Genomic DNA, 11,476 nt, shown 5'->3' with positions numbered 1-11,476 from the left:
TTCATTCTAGAATGAAAAAGGCATAATTTATGATTATTTCCTAATTTTTTATGGTGGTTGCGAGATCGGTCAAATTCATCAAACCCATATAGAGATTAATAACTGAAAATAACAGATAAAATAAAAAGTTGTTTCTTAAGAAACGTTTGATAACTATCCAGACATTATAAAGACTTCACATGTGAAAGTTAAAAATTTTCTAATGCAAAAAAGTATTTTTAATCTTCAAATGAAATTTACTTTGCATGATAAATAGGCAAGATGTGAAAAGAAAAAAAAAAGGCACGAGAGAAACATTGCCTTACAAACCTTAAGACTTAATAAAAAAAATTAGATATTTTCCATATGAAATCATTGTAATGTTTAATGATGAACTGCAAAATTTCTTTAGCATTCACTTACTAATTTAAAAGTTATAGCACGAAAACTATAACAAGCATAAACTGGTTACAAGGTTGGTCCCAGGGACCATGCCCGGGTTGAAAGGGTTAATCTAAGTAAAATTGTTCAATATATTTAAGTTCCTTGTTTTAAATTATAATCTCCTTACTGTCATTTAATAACATTATCATAAATAATTATAAACGTTGTCAAAATCTTAATCATAAAAGCCAAGTGTCAGTCGGTCAGTCAGTTGTTCACGATCAATTTCTCCAAATTTCGTGAGTTACACGAGTCCAACTCATTTGATTGCCCATTTCCATTTTAGTTGAATTTAATCACTAACATAGACATAAATAGTGGGACTTTTCTGCTATAGACACAGAAGTACATTTGTACCCTATCAATGCCTGTGAAAAATAAGTAAAAAATTAGTGCAAATCTATGCTTGGGAATTATCATGAAAAAGCCTCTGTTAAAACAAACTGAAGGTACTAATTATCTGTAGGGGAAAGGAAAATGCATAATTGGGCAACATCCCAACACAACCTGAACATGTATCTGTGGTTAAAGGATACCTGTGATGCAGTATATAACAGCAGATGACAACTGAACTTGAGTGAAATCTTTAAGAAAATGTAATGGGTATTCTGTGTGTTTTTGTATATTATGTTTTTAATCACTAATCAAATAAAGTTAACCAAGCTACAAATATTTTGTATTCCTGTCTTAACAGCTAAAAATAAAAGAGGCAAGGCTAGGCTTGAACTGGATGACGTATGATTTGAACATGGCAGATCCTGCATTTGAAAATCCTGGATATTATGCAACACTTGAACTTTTGCAACCAAAACTAATTTCTGAGTGACAGTTTCTCCAAAAACATGTAAATTATTGTCTAGAATTGTAATGCACAATTATTTTGTGGAAATTTTGAGAAAAGAAAAAACTGCAGATAATCGAGGATCGCAGAAAATTGAGTTGCAGATAATTGAGGCAATAGTGTAACCCCCATTTCTTGGTACTTACAGTAGTGAAGTTAGATTAGGCATACCTGGTTCCTAGATTTGAAAATATTTATCAAGGCCTGACATATGCATATTAATATGTTGTGAATAGTGAGAAGTCAAAAAGTGTTGGAAAAAAATTAATTGATTTATAAAAGGTTCATTTCATGAATATAGACAAAAATGTATTAGGTCGTCAAGAAATTAATGTCACTTTTCTAGATGAAAAAACCCAAACAACTTGTATATTAAAACAAAACATTTATTAAATGAAATATTCCCCATTCTTATCAATGATGCTTTTCCATCTTACAATCAGGTTGTTAATGCCCTGATTAAAGAAATCACTTGCCTTTGAAGCGAAGAACATGTCGATGTCCTCTTTAACACCTTCCACATTTGCATATATTTTCCCATTAAGATGATATTGCAGTGAATAAAAAAATGGTAATCTGATATTGCAATATCTGGAAAATATGGTGACTGGGGAGAACTTCCCAACTCAACTCCATAATCTTGTGTTGGGTCAAATGTGCAACATTTGGGTGTGCATTGTGTGACAAGTGAAGGGTGTTTCTGATGAAGGGCTTGATTTAAATGTTCCACTTGCTGAATATATATATATCTGCATTGACAGTTTGCTGTGGATTGAGGAGTGCGAAATGAATTATTCCTTTGATGTCCTACCAAATGCAAAGCATCACTTTTTTGCAGATGGAGTCCAGGTTTGGGGGTCGGAAGTGGTTTTGTCTAGGACTGAGCCATTGTTTTTGGCATTTAATATTTGCATAGAGAATTCATTTTCATCACAGATGACAATTCTGTCCAAAAAAAGTTCACGCACATTACGCGTTTTACTATTATATATGATGTAGGTTTTTTTAGGGGGGTTAATGAAAGTGTTTGAAAATGCGACATGAATTTCTTGACGAACTGCCTAAATGTCATGTTAGTGTAGCCTATATAATCTGTAAAGTTTAGTATACTCTAATCCCTTATAGTGATAGCATACGACAAGACACACATTTGGTATGTAATGCTGTTTGAATACGAAAAGGGAAACAACACCTCTATAGCCACAAAGAATATCAAAGAAGTTTATGGAAATGTTTTGAACATTCGTAGGTGTCAATGATGGTTCAGCAAATTTTGTTTAGTTGACTTTAGCCATAAAACTGTGATGGCAGGGGCCGACATGTTGGAATTGATTTTGATGCTCTGAAGATGCTTGTTGAGTCTAACCCAAGACAACACACTCATGAAATGGCCCTGAAATTGCATGTCTCTCATGAAACAATATGTAAACATCTAAGAAATATGGGAAAAACTCATTAAAGAAGGTGTTTGGGTACCTGACGAACTCTCCAATGATCATTGTTTCCAAATTGTGAACGTTGCTTCGTTTCTTCTGGCACATAAATGCGTGTGAACCATTTTTGGACAGAATTATCACCAATGATGAAAAATGAATTCTCTATTCAAATATTAAATGCCAAAAACAATGGCTCAGTCCTAGACAAAAACCACTTACAACCCCAAAACCTGGACTCCATTTGCAGATGCTTTGCATTTGGTAGGACATCAAAGGAGTAATTGATTTCGAACTCCTCAATCCACAGTGAACTGTCAATGCAGAGATCTATAGTCAGAAATTGGAACATTTGAATTAAGCCCTTCATCAGAAACGTCCTTCCTTCATCTGTCCAAAAGGTGTTCTTCTTCTCTACGACAATGCACGTCCACATGTGTCATGTTTGATGCAACACAAGATTATGGAGTTGGGTTGGGAAGTTCTCCTCCACCCACCATATTCTCCAGATATGGCACCATCAGATTACCATCTTTTTCATTTGCTGCAAAACCATCTTAATGGGAAAACATATGCAAATGTGGAAGGTATTAAAGAGTAGATTGATGTGTTTTTTCCTTCAAAGCCAAGTGATTTCTTTAATTAGAGCATTAACAACTTGATTGTAAGATGGAAAAGCATCATCAGTAAGAATGGAGAATATTTCATTTAATAAATGTTTTGTTTTGATATACAAGTTGTTTGGGTTTTTTCATCTAAAAAAAGCTACATTAATTTTTTGACGACCTAATACGTGATGTTTCTGTAAAATGCAATGACTTTTCCATCAGATTTGAATTATGCTGTTGCTAATTCCTAGGATTGCTGTAGTGGTAAATCTTTTCAGTTATTTTTTTTTTAATATCATAACAGATTTCTGACTGACCTATATGACCTTCAATAAATGTTTCTCTTTTCTATGTTCACCCTTCACAAATTTTACAAAAAAAGCTTTTCTTTTTTCAGGCTTTATTCACAGAATTTCACTTATGAGTAAATGGGGCATCTAGATTATACACAACAACCTGAAAAAGTTATTCGTAATCAGCATTTGTAATTATCAAAAAACGTAAACCTATGGTTAGTTTTGACTATATAGATAAAAGTTATTCACATGTTCAAATTATTCAAAATCAACCCTGAATAACGTATATTTTGAGAATTATGACCAACATCAACAACTCAACATAACAAAATGAAAAACTCTTATTTTACTAAAATATAGAGTTATTGAAAAACATCAAAGATGGGTCAGTGATAAATGAACACTTTCATAAAAATGTAGTGGTTACTAGTATATATCAGAGCTCAGTTATTTAGTAAATTCCAATCATTTATTAGTTTTTTTTTCATTGTTAGTACTTACATGTGCTTTTGCTAATCTAGTTTAACCCAATTGATTACTTTTATTTCAGAGAACATACCTGATAAAAGATCTACTGTCTTTCTGTAATAATCTTGATACAAATGTTGTATTGCTTCTGTAACAGAAAAGTACTGATTCTTCCACTCTTCTAAGTCTTTTGCTGCTTGCTGCTTGACTTTGTCTCCAAGATCCTGGTCTTCAAGTTGCAACTGGGCATTTTTTGTTTTGGAAGTGGCTAATTCTCGAAGTTCCAAAAATGGTTTTAGTTGAAAATTGTACAGCTCTGAAAGGGCTACAGATATATTTACAACTACTTCATCTTCTAAAGCATAAACTGTAGCTAGTTCTAATAATGATTCTGCTCTTTCTCGTAATTCCAGAATCTCCTTCAGACCAAGAAAGGCTTTATTAACCATACTCTCATGAGCTCGCAGTCGAAATTCATTCACATTTTCTTCATAATCTATCAATGGATCTTCTTCTTCTTCAAACAAAAGAGAAAAAAGCATTTTCTTCCCACAAACATCTAAGGCAGTATAAAGGTATGCTTCAATTTCTCTAACTGGTATTTCAGTACTTCTAACTCCAAATAGATGAGACAAAAAACCAGATTTATTACAAATTTTGGGAAATTTATCATTTAGTGTTGTATTAACTAAAGACAACTGTTGATGTATATTTTGTAGACTTGCAATGCTCAACATACAAGCATGTGACTTACATGTCTGATCACTGGCCTTTCTTGCTCCTTCAGTACATGTAATAGCCAGTTGTTTTTCAATTTCATTCCACTCAACAATGAAATTTAAATCTTTCCTATAGGCAACATCTTCTTGACCAAACAAATCATCCTTGATTGTGACCCAATCATCAAGACTAGCATCTTCTTCCATTTCCAATTTAAAAAGCAACAACTTAATTTCTAAATGTAAGACAAGAAAAACAACATTTTGTTATTAAAGTCATCCAGTATTACACATACATGGGTTTTCAAACCTACATAAATCATACAATTTTAGCATAGTAAAACCAACATTATCAAAAATAAAACTAATGATCATAAACCAATAGCTACATGTTGAATTTTATTAATGAGTATTTAAAAATCCTAACATCCATGTTTAGAAAATGTGGAAAAGCTTTTCCACAATTTCTAGAAGACAGATACATGTAATAAGAACCATAAAATAAAGTAACATCATGTATATAAAAATAATTTTGGTCTGTCATTTCTCTTTCATATTTTGGTCATCAGACGAATCAATATTAATATTTTTAATAACCTGCCGATTATTAGACAATATCAGTTAACAAGCTGGAGTACCTGTGTGATGGATAAGTGAAATAAAAACTTGTTTGTAAGAAAAGAGAGTAAATTGTGCTTTCTTTTCTTTTTTTTTCTTAACATAATAAACATTAAAAATGAATAAAAATACATAAAGGTAGCAATAATGAAACAAAAGACATACTGTTTTCAAAAATTCTATCATATGAAATTAGATAGGGGGTTCTAACCCCTCTCATGTCATTCTATATCACTGTAAAGTTGTGCTGATTTAGTAGTTTTTCCGAAATTAGATATGAAAATAGAGGGGTGGTCCAACTAAATATCTAAAATTTGACAGTCACAGTTGTTTTGATCATAAGTCTTCTAACATGGCACCTGTGACAAAATGTTTTGCATACAGAATACTAATTAAGTGCTAAAACACAACTGATATTATAATATTATGAACACCTAAATGATATTTCATGAAAATTCTTTGGATATTATGTTAAATATTAATTTACTTGTCAGTGTCTTAGGGATTGAGTCTTTTAAAATGAAAAGTATGTATTCAAAAGATAAATAACAGAAAAAAAATCAAACATGATACAGCAGAATCCACAGATTAATTGACAATAGCTTTGTTTGTTTTTAGAAATGTTTTTGTACCAAAGCTACCTACACATAGTTATCCTTACTTTTGAAATAACAAAATAGAGCCTAGAGGAAAGGTAGCTAGTCAAAAACACCCACTACCAGCTCTTTGTCTTTTCTAGTCTTACCAAATAGCCAGATGTGATCATCATTCTTACAGCACACTCACAGCCCTGAAAGACAGAATATGTTTTTGGAATCAACAGAACACAAACCATGAATTCTCAGATTCACAGTCCAGGTGCATTAACCACTAGGACATGCCTGGCCTAGTTGACAATATATAGGCTAAGTCAAGCTTAAAGTGGTGGAATGTATGTAATAAGTAAATGAATTAGCCTAACTATGATTGGATGAAATTCTTGAAGTTCACTATTCCACAATTTCATTAACACAGTTTGTAAACAGTGACTGATTTCAGCAGCGTTCCAAGAGAGCACCAACTTTTCAATAATTGTGCAGGTGGAGTGTCACTCCCATATTTCAAACATAGATTATTTCCTGTGTTGCTTTCTTCATCCAGATGTGAATCAATGGGACTGTATTTATTGCAGTCATGTAAGCTGGTCAAACTAACCACAATGCACTATAGAAATCAAGACATGAGATTTTTTCTTGCTAATGCATGTGAGTGTGAGAATAAGCCCAGATCAGGGATTGAAATATTTAATTAACAAATTCACAAGAAATTTAACTTTGGTTGAGGAATTTCATTTTTTTAGTTGGCCTTCTCAATCAGGAATGCATGGTACATCCATATTCCTTTAGTTATGACAAATGAAAGTGAACATATTGCATGGATTAAATAAAAAAAAAAAATTCATGAGAAAATGCAACTTTACATGAGGGAATGTAATCTTCCTGGTAACTTTACCTCGAGTGAATGTAATTATATTTCAGTTATTTCTGTCCCTGCAGATGTATGTGTCTAGGTATGAAATTCTCAAAAAAAAATAAAAATTAGAGGTACTCGGTTGGGTGAAGTAGACCTGTTTTTGAAAAGTTAAAAAATCTACATGTAAACATAAAAAATGACCAAGTACCTCAAATAAGTTCCAGTACTAGTACTGCCTTAAAAAATAAGTTCTGGTACTAAGTACCAGAAGAATTTCACCCCTGTGTGTATCTACAGACTCAATAGGTGAGTGTTGCTAGCATTAATTAATTAAGTTTTGTCTGAATGGGAAGTATGGGTGTCAGGGTGCACAGAGAAATCATGACAACCCCTTCACATCTAAATTTAGCATAATTTTTTGTAAGTACAGTGAAAGCTCTGTTATCTGGCATCTTTGCATCTCGAAAGCTCTTGTAACCATAAATTTCAAGAACTCCAAATACAAATGTTTATTGTAGAAACCCAGCATTCATTATAATTCCAACCAAAATGTCTTGGAACACTCAAAGCTTCTGAAAAGTTTTCAACTGTAGTTAATTGATGCTGCTGCTTAGTAGGGCTTCAGTGACTTTGTTTACATTCTTTCCCATCAGCAAACTTCATTTATTAGCCACCAACATATTGTATTATTTTATTTAAAATGCTCTACTTACAAAATACTTTATACAGTTTAAAGTTTCTTACAACATTTATTATTGTATATACTGTTAATGTTATTGGTATCATCGAGGTCGGATATCTGGGAACTTTGCCCACCTACATTGCAATGTCCGCTTAGCAACCGAGGCAAAGGGGCATACAAATAGCATGAAAAAAGGGAAATTTTGTTCATTCTGTACACTTGCCCACTGTCTAGACTGGTAATCGTAATGACTATTTGTGTTTGTGATGAACTTCTGTTGTTCCAAAACTGCAAATATGTTGAAGACTTGTTGCGTAAACAATTGCACCAATAACAAGTTGAAAAAGACTTGAAATTTCCTTCTATTTGATACCCAGTCCTGCAGTTCACTTTAATAGTAAGCATAAAGCAAACATTTGTGGGATTCTACTGCTAGCCTAGAACAGTCTTAAGATAATTTGTCTATAATTGTTTTAAAAACTAGTTCAACCTGGTAGTTTACTTTTAATGCTTGTTTTCTCACAAAAAACAAGCTACTTAAAAGAAAAGATGAGTGTTTTGGCTGAAAGCTATCAACCATGGAACACAGGAAGCAACAGTAAAGCTGTGGGAGCCAAAGTCTGACTATAACTATGTGTGTTCAGCTCAATTCATATCATGTAAATGTTGTCTTCTGATTATTTTTTTAACACAAGATAATTGCACATGTCTGTCTGGGTACTGCATACTGGGTCATTCTGTTGGGTTGTTGATCCACAAGTTGGCAGGGTGCTGGTAGGGACAAGAATCAAGCCTAATTAATTGTAACTTTACTCGATATCTTGCTAATACCTCAGCTGACAACTTCTCCACATATTGATAAGACATTACAATTGATAATTTAACTATCAAACAATGATATATGAATGATAATTAAAAGATTTACACAGCAGCTTCAGCAGTAACACATGTATACAGTATATCTATATAAATTGCATACATGCAGCTGTACTCGCTTCCCTATTGATTGGCCCTGTGAAGATGGCAATCACATTACCGGGCAAAATAGATGACAGAAATATTGCACCTTAGAACATCAACAAGAAGCAAAATGTTTTTCAGTAAAAATATTATAAGGGAAACCCTTTCATAAACCAGAATTTTCGCCTATTTGGCATTGCCAAAGTCCAGCAGATGCCAGATAATAAAGCATTTATTGTATATGATTTGTCTTCTGTTCTATCAATACCTATCCAAGGTAAAAGATCAACAAAGCTTTCACGCTTATATTCGTGGAAAAAAGAAATTCGTAGTTTATGTGACGTAAAACGAAACTTACTTGTTTAAACCTTTTCAATTGTATACTTCACTGTCACCTTTCAAAACAAGTTTCACTCTCTACTCTAGTACTACTCGTAGTAGTTGCATCACAGTTGTACAGTACAGTCGCACGTTATACATATAAGATATCCATACTAAGAAATTTCAAAATCATATACAATAAACACTATGTATAACTGTTTTATGATGAATGCCATAAGATGTCCCAACTAATATCTATAAACAGCCTTACACTCAGAAATCTGTACTGTGAACGTCACACACATGGATATATTTATGGTCACATGCCCCACTCTAGACAAGAGCGTCATCTTCAAGTATTTGATTATTGAAATATACATTAAATATATGCAACATAAAAAAAACTAATTGTGTAATATTAAACAGACGCTGTAAAGCTATTTTATGTAAAGTGAAATGTGGCCAAATAATAAGTTATTTGAATCAGTATACCATTATTTCTAGGTCTTACTTGGCCAAGTAGTTAGCAAGCTGCTCAGACTGTGAACCGAAGGGTTCATGGTTCGCATTTCACAATTTGGAGCTGTAGTTGTGCTAAAACATGGATGGCCAAATCCCATTATTCCATCAAACAAAATTTGACTAGCTGCTGTATCTTTTGTCTGTCAGTTCAAAATTAAGTATAGCTATGCTTTATATCTCTTTGTACAACTTCGCGCAACAAAAACCTGGAACAAACATTTTATCACTATAAGTATTTGCAATATTTGTATGCTCTGTTCACTGTGGAAAGTGAAACATCATATTTTTGCATAAATGCACCACTGATCCATCGCAGAATTGGACAATTTCAGCTGAAAAGCAGTATGACTTCACATTTATTCTAGTATATCCTATGTTACTTGAAGTTCACGGAGCTTTACACTTCAGTCCAAATATTAATTTAGTTTCCAAACATCTTTGTAAGTTGCTGAGAAACCTTCGATTTATGCAAGGATATACGATTTTGCAGCCTTACCACATCATTATAATCCATGGCAAGTCATGCTCATCTGAAGACCTTGCATCTTTATAAACTTGCAATGTGGCTATCATTGCAAAAGGCTCCGTCTTAAGGTTCTTATGTTCAAATCACACTCCTCCATCCCGTTTGCTTTCCATAATACATCTATGAGGATGACGGTTTTCAAAGGTGCTTTATCTTGTAACTCAACCAGCCTGTATTCATATGTAATAGTATAAATATCGCTTTATATCTTCCAGCTCCTAGGGGTATGCAATGGTTGAATGGAGATATAACTGGAAGCCTTACCTTGCCCTGTTAGCCTCGTTTTCAGAAGTCTTTCTTAATTGCCCTTAACAACTGGATGGCTTTTGCCACTGGTCTTTCTGTTGCAGATTCTCACCTGTTACATCACGATTTGTACACCACAGCTGGGGTATGACTTATTGCGGGTCTCCTTACAAATAGTCCTGGGTCTCCAGTTGATCCATATTACTTTGTTTTCCAATGTCATTAAGTACAATGGATATCTCTGTCTTGGAATTCCTAAATCTCCAATCTAAATGCATTTTTATGATCTGAGAGTATAAATATTTTATATGAAAGAGGGTTGTTACATACCATTCGTAATTTTCAGTGACACTACATTACTTACATAATGCCAAATAATGTCAAAATGTAGTTCTGATACATCTGTTCCACTGCAACTTTATATTGGCTGTAGTTGTCAGGTGACTTGTGAATTTGCATATGTAAAATTGTTTCAATATAAAGTACTTAACTTTCTATATTTCATGAAATGGCTTTACCTTTATAAGTGCAAGAAAAGGGGTGAATTTCAGGAATAATAACTCAAAAACAATTTATTATTTTTCCTTTGAAAAGCCTGAAATATAGTTTTCTGTGTGAATTATTCAATAGTTTTGTTCAACATTTAGTTCATCAAAGTTATGCACCTATCATTCGTTTCTTTTTTCCCTTATTATAATATCTTAAGATGTATAATTATGGTAACCTTGTATTAATGCTGTCACTTAACTCTGTTTAATAAATACACTTAGTGGAATTTGAAAGTGCAACTGAACTTAGACAAAATTTTAAAACAGCTACACTGTACAAGGGCAAGAAGAAATTTCATCAAGTTTAAAAGAAAAGAGGAATACGAATTTCAAAGTCTTCCAGCTTTACACATGACTAGCATGCTAGATGCCCCAAAATGCTAAGATTCGTTTAACAAAATTATCTAAAAAGCTGGTCAAATGTCAAATCAAACAAGTTCCAGCGTTAAATCTAAAATGTATGAAAACAATACCCAAGGACATGATAAAGGAGTTCAATGTTGGCCACATTCTGTTCAAGTAGAAAGTCCAACTGAGTTCAAATACATGTACTACAACGATAAAATCCTGACCACGCTTGGAATAGATATTGTTACGACATCGGAAGTCGCGCGACGCTGAGAGCATGCGCGATGGAGTTTCTAGAAGGATAGTGACTTAGCGGCAACCTCACAAATGTCCCAGCGTTTGCTAGACGCCCTCTTTTTTAGTATATAAGCCTGAGATAGATTGAATAGATATAATTGAGTCAAGCAAACAGTGGGCACCGAAAGTAAATTGTGTGAATCGCTGTGAATTATAACATGTTTTAAT

General features: G+C 33.2%; 1 protein-coding gene across 2 annotated transcripts in view; it reads right to left on the bottom strand.

Annotated features, from left to right (window-relative positions):
• The window catches only part of LOC106464650 (junction-mediating and -regulatory protein-like), a 38,776-nt gene extending 29,632 nt beyond the window's left edge, over nt 1-9,144 (bottom strand). Inside the window, exons 1-2 of one of the 2 annotated variants that reach the window (XM_022392926.1) lie at nt 8,859-9,144; nt 4,161-5,024 (exon numbers count right to left, since the gene is read on the bottom strand). In XM_022392926.1, coding sequence (XP_022248634.1) covers nt 4,161-4,995 — 835 coding nt within the window. In that variant the 5' untranslated portion in view covers nt 4,996-5,024; nt 8,859-9,144. The remainder of the gene's footprint in view (nt 1-4,160; nt 5,025-8,858) is intronic. The other variant, XM_013924813.2, reaches the window with a different exon arrangement.
• Between the last annotated feature and the right edge of the window lie 2,332 nt (nt 9,145-11,476).

The sequence above is a fragment of the Limulus polyphemus genome, unplaced genomic scaffold, assembly GCF_000517525.1.
Source record: "Limulus polyphemus unplaced genomic scaffold, Limulus_polyphemus-2.1.2 Scaffold62, whole genome shotgun sequence".
Lineage (NCBI taxonomy): Eukaryota > Metazoa > Arthropoda > Merostomata > Xiphosura > Limulidae > Limulus > Limulus polyphemus.
The sequence above is the reverse complement of the archived record's forward strand: the minus strand, read 5'-3'. Positions and strand labels throughout refer to the sequence as shown.